Here is a 17,936-nt window from a genome sequence, read left to right as displayed (position 1 = left end):
TTGGGCAGAATTCTAATGAAAAGTTTTGGGGTTTGCCACACTCGCTATTTCAGCAGGAGAGTGGAGTCTACATAAAGGGAATATTTATCGAAGGGGCAAGCTGGGACACAAAGAAGCGGACATTGAAGGAAGTTCAGCCCACAGAGCTATATGAGAGCCTGCCCATTGTATCCTTCTAGTAGGTGTGAAGCACTAGATATAGGGTGGAAGGTGGGTTTATTAGAGCAACTGTTCTCCTCAATCATTCCACTTAGATTCTGCTGCAGCCACAACAGAAGTCAACAGGCACTGATGGAGGGACCTACACTTGCCCAGGTGAGTAGGCTTGTGGTAGGTATTTAGTTAAAGGAACAGGATACAAAGGGTCCAACAAAGATCTTCTGGATAGTGTTCGATACTTTGAAGTGGAAGATGCCCCCCTTATACATGCCAGGTTGGTGTACTGTATACAAGAGCACTTAGCCACTGATGCTTATTTTTTTATTTTAAACTTGGAACAAAATTATAAACATATTCCATAATTTAAATTCTCTTTCCCTTCTAGTGTACAACACCAGCATTCGGCGTGGAGAACTGTCCACAACTGGTCACTCCACCAACTACATTATGACCGTTGACTTACCCTCAGAAAAGCCACAGAAACACTGGATCAACCGAGGGGTTGCCTGCCTTTGCCAGTTGGACTATTAAAACTGGCAGTTTTACTCAAAAATGGAGGGATGGACTGGCACTTTTTATATAAAGACCACTGTATTTCAATACAGGGCACATCCTGGCAACGGCTACCTACTACTGGCCATTCTGAAGAGCTATGCAGATGGATGGCTACCACTTGAACATTGTTTTAAGATTAAGTTGCAGGGTACTGGAATCACCATATCAAGCAGCGACTGTGGTGTTGAGGTGGCTCTGCATTAACACCTAGTGTCACTCCTTCCTTCTGCCAGATAATCACACGTCATGTACACAAACAGCTCTGTACTAGGTAATCTAATCAGATGGTTTACAGCACAAGCTTTGGACTTTGTGTAAAGCTAAATCAGCCCACTAATTGTTTTGGAAAAACAAAGAGGCTTAGTAGACATTAGGAAGAGATGGTCAGACCCTGCAAGTGAGCACTTACCTCAAGGAACTTGATGAGATACTGTTCTGCTTTAACAGGCCATGATTAAATATTTTAACTATGCAGCTTTACAAGATTCTGTTCTTGGTCTTTAGGCTTAAAATAAAAATTCAGAAATGTAATGTGTGTGGCTCATTATTATGAAATATAAAAGTCAATAATCCACAATTATAGCCCACAGGCTCTCCATGGCAAAGAATGCCGGTGTAGTTTATTGAAGGGGCCTTGTTCAAACACAACTTCAGAATCAAAGTGTGACAAAGTGTGCAATCTGTTTACAGCAGTCAATCCTTTCCACATAAAATTAAACAGGCTGATAAAATCAATCTGCAACCAGATGAGACAATAAGATTTCACTTTTGATGTTTTAAATAAAGAAAACTCAAGTTCTTGTTATTACTGGGTTAGTCCTAACTTCTTCTTCAAAGACTCTGGCATCTCTGGAGGTGGGGGACGAGGCAGTCTGAAGTAGACCTTGACGGAATCATAGATAAACCACTGCAACGCTGTCAGTGTGCCAATCATTATGATACGAGCAACGAGACCCTTCCAGACACCTGAGAGAACAAACAAAAAACATCACCTTGGTACTCAAAAAAGCACAGCCTATAAAACCCATTAAATATTAAAGCCTTGTTGGCCAAAAAAAAAAAAAAAAGCCCCACAAACCTTTGAAGCCGAGTCTCTTGAGGACCTGTACAGCACTGCTTCCCTTCTCTTTATTCAGGACTGACACCACTGAGTCAGCAGGGTGAGACACCACAGCACAGAACACTCCAGCTGCAGGACGACAAAAGACAAACACACACACACACACACACATAAATGTAATAGTCTGATCATGCCACACACCAGTTACTACAGCTGTTTAAACATGTTTCTGTCTGCACTCCAGCCTGGTCCTGAAGGTGGATGACCAGTTTGCCTCAAGACAAACCAGAATTCCAACAGAACACAAGAGGCTAAAAAGCAGGTATGTTGCTCTTGCACGCCAATGACTCAAGTACCTCTGACTGTACAACCATACAAGTTGCTGCATGCCTCCCTACCTGGAACTATTCACCTCAAAAGGATGAGCAGAACTCAGTCTAGGTAAGCACCACAGAGGCAGATCTAAGGAAACGTGCCACTTGCTGTCATAACACAGATTTTCTTAAGACTCCATTACAAATTTTACCAAACAGTCTCCTGAGTCTACTATCAGGACTGTTGTGACTGGAAAGACAAGTAACAGCATCAGGTCATACTTACCAATATATCCTGCTACGAAAGTGACAACCAACTGCTCAGGCTTGGAACATTCACTACGGGGCTTAGGAACCACAAATTTATACAAGGCTTCAACTGTGCGCTCAAAGCAAGCAAACTTCATCATAGTGTAAGGTATCTGCCTCATCCACAGAGGGACCACACCTTTGTAGAATCTATATGATTGGAGGAGACAGACAAGTACTTATTGTTGTTAAAAGTTTAAACTGCATTTCCACAGTGAAAAGAAAAATAGCACTTTGTTATAAAGTGGCATTAAAGAGATTCCCCAGCATATAAACATACTAATAATTTAGGGGGAAATGTGGCAAACAGAATAAAAAAAAATAGATTGTAGAAGCACAAACCAATTAAAACCTTACGCTGTAGTACTAAAAACCACAGATGTGCTTCAGAAAAAAACAAAGCAAGAATGGACCACCACATGGTTTTCAGGCTTACAAAGTGGGATAAGAGAGGCATGTTACTAAGTCTCCTCTACAGTCGTGGTAAAAAGTTTTGAGAATGACAAATATGAAATTTTCACAAAGTTTGCTGCCTCTGTTTTTATGATGCTGATTTGCATATACTCCAGAATGCTATGAAGAGTGATCAAATGAATTGCAATTACTTGCAAAGTCCCCCTTTGCGATGAAAATGAACTTAATCCCAAAAAAAACATTTCCACTGCTGTTGCGAAGGCGGCTTCAGGGCACCCAAGAAAGTCCAGCAAGCACCAGGACCGTCACCTAAAGTTGATTCAACTGTGGGATCAGGGCACCACCAAGTGCAGAGCTTGCTCAGGAAAGGCAGCAGGCAGGTGGGAGTACATCTGCACGCACAGTGAGGCGAAGATGTTTGGAGGATGGTCTGGTGTCAAGAAGGGCAGCAAAAAAGCCACTTCTCTCCAAGAAAACCATCAGGGACAGACTGATATTCTGCAAAAGGTACAGGGATTAGACTACTGAGGAAAGTCATTTTATCTGATGAATCCCCTTTCCAATTGTCTGGGACATCCGGAAAAAAGATTGCCCGGAGAAGAAAAGGTGAGTGCTACCATCAGTCCTTTGCCAATACAATAGTAAAGCATTCTGAGACCATTCATGTGTGGGGTTGCTTCTCAGCCAAGGGAGTGGGGTCGCTCACAATTTTGCCTAAGAACACAGACATGAATAAAGAATACCAAAACATCCAAGAACAGATTGGTGACAAATAGTGCATTTTCCAGCATGATGGAGCACCGTGCCATAAGGAAAAAGTGATAACTAAGTGGCTTGGGGAACAAAGCATCACAATTTGGGCCCATGGTCAGGATACTCCCCAGACCTTAATCCCATTGAGAACTTGGTCAATCCTCATGAGGTGGGTGAACAAACAAAAACACACAAATTCTGACAAACTCCAAGCATTGATTAGGCAACAATTGGCTGCCATCAGTCATGATTTGGCACAGAAATTGATTGACAGCATGCCAGGGAGAATTGCAGAGGTCTTGAAAAAGGGCCAACACTGCAAATATTGACTCCTGGCATAAACTTAATGTAATTTTCAATAAAAGCCTTTGAAACTTATGAAATGCTTGTAATTACACTTCAGTATACCATAGAAACATCTGACAAAAATATTTTAAAACACTGAAGCAGCAAACTTTGTGAAAACCAATATTTGTGTCATTCTCAAAACCTTTGGTCAAGACTGTATATTAAGCTTTTGACCTCTTCAAAAGGCTCCCTTTCCATAGCCTGACACTGCAGTACAAAAGGCTAACAAAGCTACGCTGCTTTCATGAATCAAAAATTAAGAATTCTCCAGGTATAGAAAGCGTAATTGGGTAGTTAGTTGCAGCAATAAGCTAAAAGTCACAGAATTTCAAAGCAGCTACAGTCGGACCTCCCCCCACCCAGACAATTTGGATACTTACGCCCACAGACCTTCCTCAGCATACATTTTAGGAAGAGCATCCCGCAGTGTGTTGGCATAGCCAGCCTGGGTCTGGATACGTACTTTAGCAGCTTCCATGGGAGCGAGGGCAATATCAGCAAAAAATTCAGCGCTAGCTGAGGCAGCCAAGTACAAGGATGTCCTCCACAAATATGCATTTTCCTTCACACCAGAAAACAAATTGCACAAGTCAGAAGACAAATGTGAAGATGGAGAAAATCTAATCCACTTGGATAAAACATCATTAGTCTAGAATGATGCAGGCCTGAGATTTTTATATATTATATATATATATGCACATACATACATACATACATATACACACACACACACAGGGTATAGAAAAGAATCACCACATTTTTTATTTTTTACTTTACAGCCTTAAATGAAATCATACGAACCAATACTTTTTCTTGGACAAGCCTTTTCAAAATTCTTCTGAACTGTAGCTGTGATATCTTTCACTTGGATGTTATAGATTGCATCGAGTAAGTAAAGCTGGAAAAATATTGGTTTGTGTGTTTTAAGTTTGTAAAGCAAAAAAAAAAAAAAAAAAAAAGAATATTTCAAAGGGGTGATTCTTTTCTATACCCACTGCATGTATGTATGTATGAGAGGGAGATATATAGCGGGTTAAAAAAGTATTGAAGTTCTCAATGTTTTTCTCAGTAAATAAATTTCTAATGGGGATATTGATACGAAATTTACACCAGATGCTGGTAACAACCCAAGTAATCCACACATACAAAGTAATCAAAACAAATAAATCCATAAATTAAGTTGTATGATAAAGTGGAATGACACAAAGAAAAAGTATTGAACACATGAAGAAAAGAAGGTGCAAAAAGGCATGGAAATCAAACCAATAGAAATGTCAGTAGTTAGACATTTCCCCCATATCAGTGCAAATTAATATCAGCTGATTTAGTCCTAATTGATGGCCTATAAAAAGAAGGTTTCCCATTACTAAGGTGTCACACAAGGTGTACCCATCTCATGATGGGTAAAAGCAAAGAGCTCTTCAAGACCTTCACAACCTTATGGTTGCAAAACATACTGATGGCATTGGTTAAAGATGTATTTCTAAACTTCTGAATGTTCTGGTGAGCACCATTGGGGCCATAATCTGGAAGTGGAATGAACATCATTACACCATAAACCGGCCACAACAAGGTGCTCCTCACAAGATTTCTGTCAGAGGAGTCAAAAGAACAATCAGAAGAGTTGTCCAAGAGCCAAGGGCCACTTGCGGAGAGGTTCAGGAAGACCTGGAATTAGCAGGCACAGATATTTCAAAGAAAATAGTAAGTAATGCAATCAACCCCCAAGGCCTATAAGCACGCTTACCACACAAGACTCAACTGCTGATGAAAAAGCATGTTGAAGCTTGTTTTAAAGTTTGCCACACAACATTTGGACAAGCCAATGAAATACTGGAAGAATATAGTATGGTCAGATGAAACCAAAATTGAACTTTTTGGATGTTATTGCACACACCATGTTTGGAGGAGAAATGGCACCGCACATAACGGCAGACTTCATATAACTGAAGGAAAGATGGAGAGAAATGTACCAGGAGATTCTTGATAAGAATCTGCTGCCATCTACCAGGATGCTGAAGATGAAATGAGGGTGGACATTTTAGCAAGACAATGATCCCAAACACACAGCCAAGGAAACTCTCAATTGGTTTCAGAGAAAGAAAATAAAGCTTCTAGAATGGCCCAATCAATCACCTGACTTGAATCCAACTGAAAATCTACGGAAAGAACTGAAGATAAGAGCTCATAGAAGAAGGCACCAGAACCTTCAAGATCTGAAGACAGTTTGTGTGGAAGAATGGGCCAAAAAGCATACCTGAACAATAGTTTCTCCATACAGGAGGCGTCTTGAAGCTGTCATTACCAACAAATTCTTTTCTACTGAGTATTAAGTAAATTTCAGTAAGCGTGTTCAATACTTATTCCCTGTTTCGATTTCTTGATGTATGCGTGCAGATAGAGTGTGAGAGAGAGAGAGAGAGAGAGAGAGAGAGAGAGAGAGAGAAAAACACTTGACAGGAGAACTTGCCTATATTAAGCAGAAACTCTAACCGATGCATAAGCAACATTTTTGGAAAAACTTATCCAAGCACAGAAAAAGCAGCCAAACCACATAAATGACAACTCATGGATATAACAATTCCTACCACTGACCCATTATTATAATGTGTGTTGACATGACAAACATATTAAACCTTAAAACTGATTAATATGATGTACAAACAATTTTAGTTGGGACCAATTCTTATTAACACTGAAGGACTTTTAGGTCTTTCCATCACTTAAAATTATCAGCTACCCATTGTCACTTCTTAGGGAGCTGGCCAACAGGTCAGAAATATCTCTTCCAAGCCTTAGCTCCATTATGCTTGCTGTACTGGAAGCGACTAACTGACCAATGAGATTCTACATTCAGTATTCATAATGCTGGAGTGTACATACTGTATATAAAACATTTTGCTAACCTAAAAAGGAAATTTGCAATTGCAATTTTCTTAACTGGCACAACTAACTGCACTCAAATTGCAAAAGGAACAATAATGAAGCTGGTTTTATTTACTGTAAGCAGATGCATTCCATTAACACACAATGGATCTGCAAGGCTAATATGAAACTGAAACGTCAGGGCCCAAAGACTAGGTTCACCCACGGCTCATTTATTTTGAGGCAAAGTAGCTTTTTCATAAATGATAGAATTGTATGTTGTGGCTGGCTTGTTGGCAAGGTAACTGGCAGAACCCCCAGTTTTTCATATGGCGTATACTATTCAATATAACAATAATCACGTCCATCACATGCCACATGATACTGGCTACTTGATCAAATGCTGGTGCCTTTCCCTGATCCCCAGAACACAGAGGAGAGGTGCCATGCAAACTCTTACCTGGTTAGATGCTAAGTGCAGCATAGGAATAGATACATCAGGAGGGCTGCTCTACAAGCTCAAACTTTTGCAATTCCATATGTACAAGGTTGATTAGCACAGTACATGTATGGTAGTTTCAGGGAGGCAATCGGGCAGGGTTCTAGGAGAGTTTATATACACACACATTCGCAAGATGATTGCGATTTAATGTGAAATGGCATAGAAATACACATAAGCCAGGGTTTATAAATAAATTTTTTAGGCATATGAATATTTCCAAATTGAAAAAAATGCAAAATTTTATACAGGAGACCTCAAGTTTGGATCAATCATGGTCTATTCTGCAAAACAAGTGTATCTCTACATAAAGTTCACTTCTATCACACACAGTCTCCATGTGTGCATTTTGGACGCCTTGTAAATTTACTATCATTCCTCTAAAACTGAACTCTACTCATTAAGTCCACAGAAAACTTGTACTGCATAATTACATCAAAAGCAATTTGCAGACCTCTTAGTCTTTTTTCTGAGTGACACACATTCAAACGTCTTAGTAAAAATTGTGATTTTGAACAAGTCAGAGCATACCTACCTCACCCAGTAAGTTGCCATACATGACTTTAAACACTTCATAAAACCCAAACTTGCACAATCCTTGCATGGAATAACCAATGAATGTTGGAGCCCATCCTTTGGCTAGGCCTCGGACACCATCCTCCCTGACTGTTACAGAGAAGCCATTGAAGATACTCTTATACTTGTCTGGATTCACCTAGAGGAAGTTGACATGTTAGCATCAGCAACTGCATACAGTCAAACAAGAATAATCAAAACAGAAACCGATGTTGTAATCAAAATAAAACGAATGCAAAACTTTTATCAATTTCTTTTCAAATAAAAGAATTGGAAAAAACTTTCTTCAGGCTAAACCTGAGGTAATACCTACATAAGACAGTCACTTATACAAAGAAATTTAATTAGTAAAGACAAAAAAACAAAAAATAAAGTTGGCAACACAAATCACATTTCTGACCTTAGCCAGTTTGACACATTTTGGACAATTGCATGCTTCAGGGACAAGCAAAAGTTAAAAAACTACAATTAAGCAGTTTATTTGTGTTAAATGTTCTCATTTGTCGTCCAGCTAGACAATTAGGGCATATCACCATTGGCAACATTTCAAAAGAATTGATGGGTTGAACTATTAATATCTCTAAACTGTAAGGAATTTTAAAAACTGGGTCTGACAGCAAAGCTTCAGTTTGATAGAAAAATTAAGCTTCTAAAAGAAAATAAATTTCACAACAGTAAATACTTTCATGCTCCAGCTTTAGTTTATTTAGTCTTGTGTTACAGTGGGTTTCATATTCCAGGCCTTTCCTTAACTGGTAGCCAATTACTGCTGCTGACTGAACAGATTTTGCTGCCTTCATTTAATTTAAATTGCCTTTTGGATTTGATTACATAATTTTGGCATTTTAAAATAAAGAAACTGAAAAGTGTCACAGAATTGAATGTATTTAAAATAAGGAGATACCAAACAGGAGCTAAAACCCTAGTAGAAAAATTTGTTAATTGCAGATACACACCTGGATGCGACATTTCACCAAATCCAAAGGTACCACTGCAGTGTGAGTAATTCCACAGCTTAGAATTCCACCAAACCCACAAAGAGCGTAGTACTTTGCAGAGCCATACTCGCAGCTATCTAAATATAAAACACCATGCGATTAATATAAACACAACACACAAAGATGCATGCACCGAGGTCTCATTAATCACACTGACTGGAAATGAGTCTTTACTAAACAATGTTACCAGTACACAAAACAGCAAACCTATGAAGAAAGGCATGCCAACCACCAGAGATTGGCACAAGCAAACAATACGGGAACCTTCCAACCTTCACCAGAAATTCATTGCCTTTGTATTTGCCTTTATAAGTCAGGTGACTGGTTTTACCAACGCATCAGAAGCCGAGTCCGATTTAGTATAAACCAATCAAAGAACTTCTGAAGCAAACTTGCTGACTGACAAACTCATTCAGCAAAACGTAAAATGAAATCAAGCAAAACAGGTCTTAGCATAAGAGAACTAAAGCTAGGGACTTTTTTGCTAACTGCACAACTAAGTTTGGGAACAGAATGACTAAAAAAACCACCTTTTCAAACTTCTTATTCATACATTTATGGCAAAACATACATGAGGCAGGGTGGCACAGAGTTTAAGGATCTGGACTTCAAAACCCACTACTTGCACCATGTGAACTTGAGCAAGTCACTTTACCAGTTTATGCTCCAAATAAGAAAAAAAAATGCAATGAATTGTATCTCAAAGTAGGTTGTCTTGGATAAAGAAATCCGCTAAATAAGTAAAAAAAAAAAAATCCATTTTAACTGCTCAAAGAAAAGTGTTATGATAACCCATTGCATTTCATTAGGATAAAACCCTAATGGACCATTTTATAGAAACTATAATTTTATAAACTAATACATATCTAAAATTTCAATGAATTGCATCCTGTCCTACTGCAGATTAACCTCATTTAATCTTACACCAGTGTTTTAGAACTTTTAAATACTGGAGTAGAAATAAGTCAAAGAGGCAGAGGTATATAGACAAAAGAACAGATAGTAAAATTAATGTTGCACTGTAAGAGAGCAGCATTACCATAAAGCAACCATAAAAATGAAAATGCAGACTTTTTTTTGTACTCCAAACACACTCCATATGGAAATCAAAGGTTCACAAGGTTTTAAGCAGACAAGCATAAATACACACACTCTTCAACAAAAGGTTAATGTAGCCTACATGCAGTTAGGATAATATTTTTTTTTAATGAGAAACAAAACAGACATTTTTGCCAAAGAATGGGCTTGAACTCCTCAAGCAGCAACAAGGAAAATGGGCATTATTGAGTAACAAGATCCTTAGTTAAAAAAGGTCAGTCCCTAGAAGGTGGCTTTACATATTGAATATCAGAATGTGCTGCCACAAGTTCAAACCAAATCTAAGACAGGTCTACATGTTCTCTGTCTGGTTAAGCATCTTCTTAACATAACACAGGTCAAAAGTGCTATTCACAGGCCACAAACTAGCATTGAACAAACCTGAATTCTGCATTTGACCAGGTCTAGTGGGACCACAGCAGTGTGAGTTGTACCACAGCTAAGAATCCCACCCAGTCCACACAGAGCAAAATATTTAGCAGAGCCATATTCACAGCTGTCACCCTCTGAGGAAAGAGAGGAGAGGTCACTGACTCTATAGGGTCTGGAACAGAAGACCTCACACTGAATACACACTTAAACCACGTTAGAAGATTCAAGGAACTCTATGAAAATGATCTACACAACTTTCATAACTCAAAATATGACAATTTGTACCTTAAACTTACCAAACGTTTCCATGGCTGAACTTGCTATGTGAAAGACTGTGCATGTTAAATTATTCCAACTTACAGGGTGTATAGATAAGGGAGATGAAACAGTATCAGAGTCATGCGAAGGAAGTTGCTTCTTGGTGCATATTGTCTACATCTAAACAGCAACAAAACCAAGGAACTTTTCATTTTTGCTGTAATAAACAGCCTCTAATCCCAGTCATTAATCAATGGCTGTTGAGGTGGTGCACTCCTGCAAGAACTTGGGAGATCTACATCAATGGCGGACTGGAAGTCTCATAAGACAGTAACTATATAAAAAGGGCAGAAAAGACTTTTTACTTAGAAGACTATGTTCCTTCATAATTGGGGCAGTCACGTCCTTTACATATCTTACAACACATCTGCAATTTGGTATGCTTGTGTGCCGTCAGTGACATCACTTTAAGATAGGACCTCTGAACCAACAAGCTAATTAAATGGCTAGGCTCGGTTACATGACACACTCTGGAAGTAGCAGTGGAGCAATTAATAAAACTGATAACCATTATGAACAGTGCTGAAAAATCCTCTAACACTGAGTATTTTCAACCAATGAATTTTTCCATCAAAAGTATGTTAAGAAACACTACTGGGGTTCCTTTATGCCATTATGTCTGAATACCACAGTGTGACTGAAACTGTATAGTCAGCAGGGTTTATATACTGTATATCATTCTGGTTGATATTTGAGAAGGGCTTGTTGTTTTGTAAAAAGTCAAATTTCACCCAGGGTCAAGTTCTATTTATCTAGGCAACAAAAGTGAACGGTTTAACACCTGATGCGCTTATACAACAGTCCCCTCGTGTCAGTACCAGCACAATGTCAACTTGGGATTATCTTGTTGGTTGGAAGAAACACCCCGGCTTTACTAGTCCAGTGTTAAAACCAGCCAGACTCGCTTACTGAAGGTCACCACGCCAACAGGAGTACACATCTAACCTGGCTGCCCCAGGTCAGCTCAAACCGCTTTCGTTTGGTCTGCGTCTTTCCAAGAGTCATTTTGACTTCATTTCAAAATCAAATGAATTACGTGGCGACTGCATCGAACGAGCCACATCCACTCTGCCTTTCTCAACGTATCAGTATAATAAAAAGTTAATAAAATTAGTGTAACATAATCAGCAACCTTCTTTTATTTTATAGTCTAGGAATGTAAATTGCAAAGCCCAGAACAGAAGACATCGACACATTTTGATTACAAACACCGTCCAAATTAGACTTTAAAGATGTCAAACCCATGGAAAGAGAGGAAGAAAAACTCATTTGTAATGCGCATTAGATCGGAATACAGCAATCGAAAACGATCTACTGTAATTACAAATTCGTTACAAGATCTCTTTAACCATGACGACTTTTGAGTACTAGTAACACAACCAGTTCGCCTACAAAACGTGAACTATAACCCGGCCTGCCAAGGCCTCAAGTCAAGGACTCCCGAGTGTCCTTCAGCTCCCCTCTACTAGATTTTAACCCACCCCTTCCCCCGTTTTGGGCATGTGGGCTAACAGGGTGCAAAATGTAATTTCATTTTAGTTTCGGTCCCTTTGAGGCAAAGTAATCCGCGTCTAGACAAGATTTCCGCTCAAATCCAGTGATCTGATTGCGCGGCCCACTCAATCCGCAGAACATTCTTAATTACAACCGTCAAGGCTCGGGCCCTGTCAAAAAGCGGAGGGTGATTTCGGGCTGGGGGCCAGGGCGCTCAACACTTCTAAACACGCTCGACTCCGAATACTGTGGCAAGTCCTTCACCTCGGAAGGCTCACTTCATCCGGCAACGAGAGGGCCGCTGTGGTTCATGCGCGGAACTGTGCTAATAAAACACACTTAAGGTCATTTGGACTACCGAACCCATTTCCTCTGCCACTTACCTTCGGTTGTAACAGTTGAAGCAGCGGCAAGACGGCGTCCACTCCGTCTCTGCGTAAGAATGCTTTCGTCTTTCTGGAGCGTAAAAAGTGGCGCGCTGAACGGGTTTGCCCGGGCCAGCTGGGTCAGGGTGCTGGGATACATGTTTCGAGGCGGTGGAGGCGCGCTATCCGAATGTAAAGAAAGAAAAAAAGTTAACCCGCAAAGAATCAACCTGTACGATACCCACAAACCATATATTATAATAAGCAGCACACACTCACTCGAACAGACACTAGAAGATGGCGCCTCCTCTTCTCTAACGGCGTCTCAGAGGCCGCGCGTCCTCGAGCTGAAGCAGTTTGTCCTTCACTGACGTCACCAACAATGGGGGCGTGGCGAAATATGGACGTTACGGAAAACTACTGGCTAATCGGTTTGAGTGACATGCGAATGTGGGCGGCAAGGGTTGCTACGTTAAGGCTAGAACTAGAAGGTGTACAGATGCATATACTTTGTATGTACTGTATATTGCAATTGCTGTTTGAATACACCGTTCAGTTTATTCGAAAAACTCAAACTGTTATAAGTTTTATCTTTACTGGCACTAGGACTATTGAATACCAAATATCTGATTAACATAATGGTAATACTGGTAGATTGTTTTAGGGTAACTCATGAAGGTCACAAATTATGTATATATTTTTAAAATTACCAACTCTTAACAAAATCACACATTTCTAAAAACGATGTTCGTGCAAGGTTGAGGCTTCAAAAGGGCGACACTTACTAAACGTTTATCATCACAAATACATATATCTTTATTTGGCTGTTTTACAGAAACTCAATAAGTTTAAATAATAGTGATTATTATTATGTTGTGACAAACAACAAACCCCTCCAAAATATACACCAGAATTACTTAAAAGAAAGAAAACGTCTGACTTGGCAGTTCCAGATAGAGTGAAGCATTATAAAGGTGTATTACTGTAGGCATAAAGGAACCCCTGTCGCTTTTCTTGACACACTCCTGCTGAATAATTCATCCATCCATTTTCCAACCCGCTGAATCCGAACACAGGGAAACGGGGGTCTGCTGGAGCCAAACCCAGCCAACACAGGGCACAAGGCAGGAACCAATCCCGGGCATGGTGCCAACCCACCACAGGACACACACAAACGCACCCACACACCAAGCACACACTAGGGCCAATTTAGAATCGCCAATCCACCTAACCTGTATGTCTTTGGACTGTGGGAGGAAACCGGTGCGCCCGGAGGAAACCCACGCAGACACGGGGAGAACATGCAAACTCCACGCAGGGAGGACCCAGGAAGCGAACCCAGGTCCCCAGGTCACCCAACTGCGAGGCAGCAGCGCTACCCACTGTGCCACCGTGCCGCCCGCTGAATAATTCCTTGGCTGAAAGTACTCGGTGGTGCTCAGGTACGCACACAAAAGGGGGGGGGGGGGGGGCTGCAGAGGCTCAAGCCCCATTTGGAGCTCAGTACACGGGCACGGCGCCTTTTAGTTTTAAGAAAGACGAAACGATCAGCAACATGCTATTTTAAAACCTAGCACAGCTACTGCTGGCTATCCCACACGGAAATACAAAAAGGTCTATGATAATTTTTGCTATTAATTCCACAAAAAATATAAAAACATCGATGGGTTTGTTGGTTGTTCTTTTTTGTATGACGCAGAAAGTATGCCCTTGCGCAAACTGCGCATAGTGACTTTGATTTTAACACCCGCTTCTTTTTACTTTGCTTCTTACGGATTGCTCACTCCCTACTATTAGAGATTTGTCAAATAAACAGTTTTCACGACGAAAATATTTTTTTCTGCCTTTTAACCGAGCCGGAATTGGAATATAGTTTTACACGAGAACTAAGCAGTTTCAAAATGTAACCGGGTGAGAGTAAAAGTATTGCTTTACACCCGCGGTAATAAATTTCGAAGAAATTAACAAATTATAACGGTGGAATGCGTCATTGTTATGCATCTTCAATCGAAAACTTTCTTCAGATTACCTTTCTCAAGTGTAGTAATGTAGTGTAGGTGACCTTATCTACTGCGCCTGTGTACAATGCATGCAACCGAATTCTCGCGAGACCGTGATAGCCGCTCCTCTTTTTTATGTTCGCGATCGCGTTTTAGCACTACTTTGACAGAAAAGTATGGTGTAGGAGCTGGCAAATATGAAAAGCATAGAAGTGCCGTTTGGCAGCCACCAGGGCAAAACGACTAAAAGGCGTTCGTGTATATCGGAATAGTTTTTCAACTGCCATTGTTAAGTGTTCGGAGTGTGAAACGTTTCCAAATGAAAAATCCGAGAAGACTCCATTTGAAAATGCCAAGACAGTAGCCACGGGCTAAGGATACTTCATAATAGCTGTATGGCATCTTCGGTAATACGCCACTCAGAATTATGTTTTTTTTTTTTGGTCAAATCCCAGGAACCAAACACGTCACCAGGTATATGTCGTGTGTCTAAGCCATTGGCGCCGTGCATTTCGACATGTGTAGTAATTTGTTTTGGACTGGATTATTGCTTGGCCATCTTGAGCAGGCGCAGATTTAATGACGTCACTGCTGATCCAAGTAGTAGCGATTATTGTGCCCTTAACACAGGGTAGCAGAAAACAAATCTTCATAATGATAAACTATTCTGCGCGACAGTGGGGTCTTTTAATTTCGAAGAGCGACGACACTTGCGCATTCAAACATTCGAAGCGTCGTTACACGCGAAAACTGTTTTTAAGTAACAGCTAACCACAACCTCAAGTTATGCTGCACAGTTGAAGCAAATGTTTCGAAAGGTGGTTTTTATTTCTTTTTAGCGAATGCATATCCTTGGTTGCGTATTTCCGTGTTTTAATTTCGACTCAAAAAGCGTTACTTTTGGGTGAGACTATAAACGTTTTTATGTGTTAAGAATGAGAACGGAGTCTCGTGGACTGGTGTAAAATGGGACAGTTGTTAAGTGTTGCTGCAGGCATAGGCTCTAGTGAAGAGGAAAAAATACAGTAGTGGGTAGGCTGGTATATATTTTTCTAAATAAATTGTAACAAAAGAAATATTGCTGATTAGCAGAGAAATATCTCTAAAAGACAAGTGTATCAGTCTTATTAAATTAACAGTAAATATAATAACGGATGCAATAGACATTTTATACAATGTAATGAGCAAATAATGTGTTTATAATCAAAAGACTGCAGCGTGACATTGAATTTATATTTACATGGCTGTATTAGCATACTTACACAATGAATTAGGGATAGGCCAATTTTTGAGGGATGTATTTCTAGACCGTGTTATTTGCGTTGTTTCTTAAGGGCTCTGAGAATGACTGAAAATTTCATTACTTTTACTTTTTTTTTTTTTTTACTCCAGTACAAGTATTCAGGAGGCAGGACCTAGAACCTAAATAATAGTTTTTACTATAAAGCACAAAAGCTGACAACACCTAGAAAAGAAAAAAAGTACATCTTTATTTACCTCAGAATGATCTTAATAAATTCAGCATATATAAAATATTGTTACATTGTACTTCAGCGTGCTAGATGATGTAATAATTTTTGCCGAAAACACAAAAATAGTCAAATATGGTACCAGATGGTTAGTTCTGATGGCTTCCTCAATGTCTGATCTAAAACTGTAAAATACATTGTTACATTATCCCCTTAAATAGCATGTATTTATGCCTTGCTGTCACTGGCAAACACATTTTTGAACTATTAGCATATTTCCATATTATAAACACATCTTTTATGCATCATTCTCAATACATATTCATATAAGCCGGGCATTATCTTCAAATTATTCTCTAAATCTATTCTTTGTCTCTCTCTCCATTTTTGTGTTAATTTTTTGAGGATAGTACTGTGAAAACCTCTAGTGAAGGGGAAACCCCTCAGGTTTTGTCAATATGGTCCCAACATCTTTTCCTTGTAATCATTTTGTAACCATCAACATCCTTTTTGGCATATACTGTATTTCTCATCCATTCTCTATATACAGTATCATGCTATTCTCTTAGACTTCCATCAATTATGCACACTACTCCTTTCTAATTTCTTAATTTTTCTCTCTGCCACTCAGACTTGCATTACATATCCACCTCAGTATTGTTTTTTCCAGCAACTGTTCTTTGTGTCTCCACTTTGGCTGTGGTTCAGATCCATACAGCATTAGTCAAATTATTAGGTTGTATACTGTACCTTGGCATCCCTAATTAATGGCAATTTCTTGCCATACATTATACTATTCTCTACATATACCAGCTTTGAGTTGTGATTTTCCTCTTCATTTCCTCCATTAGCTGTTATAATGGATTCCATGTATCTAAAGGTGTTCACGTGTTTCAGTGCAATGCCAGTTTTTACCATAATACTAATTATCCACTTTAATGGCAAACCATCAGCTGGGGTCTTCCCTACATTTACGGATTCCTTTTGTCTACAGCCCACTCTGCCATCTAATGACTTCTTGTAGTATCCAGTTTCTTCAAGATAGGTCATTTGCCTATAGCATATCACAAAGAGCACTTAAAATATTTACTGCTTGTATTACTATTATAAATATTAAAAGGCATAAACATGATCCCCAGTGTACACCTACCTTTACTTAATATTTTCCAGTCATCCCTACAAAACAGTTAGTGTGGCATCATACATAAATTGTATCGCCCAAATTATTCTGTCACTCGTTTCTTTCTTAAACTCCAGTATGCTACTTCTGGTATTCTATCTAATGCTAGCTCTAAGTCAAACAATGATCAGGATCTTGTCTTGTTTCCGTCAGCTATCTATTCTTCTATCTGTCTAATGAGTAAAATGACACCCATCATGCCCTTTACTGATAAATAAGCCAAATGGGTTGGCTTCAATTTGCCCATTGTGTAATCCCCTTTCAGTTACTCATTCTGTAAAACATTTTATAAAATGGAGAAAAAAAATTATTTGCAAAAATGCCAGCAACTGCATACTTGAAGACTATAGCTTTAGCTCTACTCTAGAACTCTGTATCGTACTTGCATTTTCCAATGTTTTCATATGTGCCCTTCTGCCAACTATTACCCAGTTCCTTAATGTTAAAACACATTTAATCCATGGCCACACATTGATCTAGTTTGGATTTTCAAGTCCATCCATATTGTTTTTACAACTACATGATTATCGGTTTACAGTAATAATGTAATGTAACCTGCAGTTTAAAGTAGTCATTGAATGTTGTTATATAAATTAACTAGCAGTACTCTTGCTACGGTAGATTAATGGGGCTAGTTTTGACTTTTGCTAAACAAAATAAGGGTAACTGCATAATTACTTGGTCTTTATGATAATACTAATTCTTTACCAACAAAGAACAACCTCAATACCCACTGCTCATGGTTTGTTTTGTCACTCAGAACAATGTCTGGGATAAAACAAACTTGAAA

General features: G+C 39.3%; 2 protein-coding genes and 1 non-coding gene across 7 annotated transcripts in view; 1 reads left to right on the top strand and 2 right to left on the bottom strand.

Moving 5' to 3' along the window:
- The window catches only part of LOC114656916 (dynein axonemal heavy chain 3-like), a 139,874-nt gene extending 138,670 nt beyond the window's left edge, over nt 1-1,204 (top strand). For 3 of the 4 annotated variants that reach the window (XM_051920071.1, XM_051920066.1, XM_028808535.2), the window contains 3 exons: nt 54-167; nt 255-315; nt 545-1,204. In XM_051920071.1, the coding sequence (XP_051776031.1) occupies nt 54-167; nt 255-315; nt 545-690 (321 nt within the window). In that variant the 3' untranslated portion in view covers nt 691-1,204. The remainder of the gene's footprint in view (nt 1-53; nt 168-254; nt 316-544) is intronic. The other variant, XM_051920068.1, reaches the window with a different exon arrangement.
- Nucleotides 1,205-1,303: 99 nt separating this feature from the next.
- On the bottom strand, nt 1,304-12,937 carry LOC114656922 (phosphate carrier protein, mitochondrial-like). 2 transcript variants are annotated; one of them, XM_028808549.1, is made up of 8 exons: nt 12,777-12,937; nt 12,516-12,679; nt 10,330-10,454; nt 7,812-7,991; nt 4,293-4,474; nt 2,375-2,547; nt 1,793-1,903; nt 1,304-1,680 (listed from the first exon to the last, which is right to left on the bottom strand). In XM_028808549.1, exons 2-8 carry the CDS (start codon nt 12,655-12,657, stop codon nt 1,520-1,522), a joined length of 1,074 nt encoding a protein of 357 aa, XP_028664382.1. In that variant the 5' UTR covers nt 12,658-12,679; nt 12,777-12,937; the 3' UTR covers nt 1,304-1,519. The 2 variants fall into 2 exon arrangements, with proteins under 2 accessions (XP_028664382.1, XP_028664391.1); XM_028808558.1 differs by lacking the exon at nt 10,330-10,454 and adding an exon at nt 8,809-8,927.
- On the bottom strand, nt 2,003-2,251 carry LOC114641364 (small nucleolar RNA SNORA53). The gene has a single exon (XR_003714315.1). It is a non-coding gene; the product is annotated as a small nucleolar RNA SNORA53 (small nucleolar RNA).
- Nucleotides 12,938-17,936: the final 4,999 nt, after the last annotated feature.

This window comes from Erpetoichthys calabaricus, chromosome 1 (genome assembly GCF_900747795.2).
Source record: "Erpetoichthys calabaricus chromosome 1, fErpCal1.3, whole genome shotgun sequence".
NCBI lineage: Eukaryota > Metazoa > Chordata > Cladistia > Polypteriformes > Polypteridae > Erpetoichthys > Erpetoichthys calabaricus.
The sequence above is the reverse complement of the archived record's forward strand: the minus strand, read 5'-3'. Positions and strand labels throughout refer to the sequence as shown.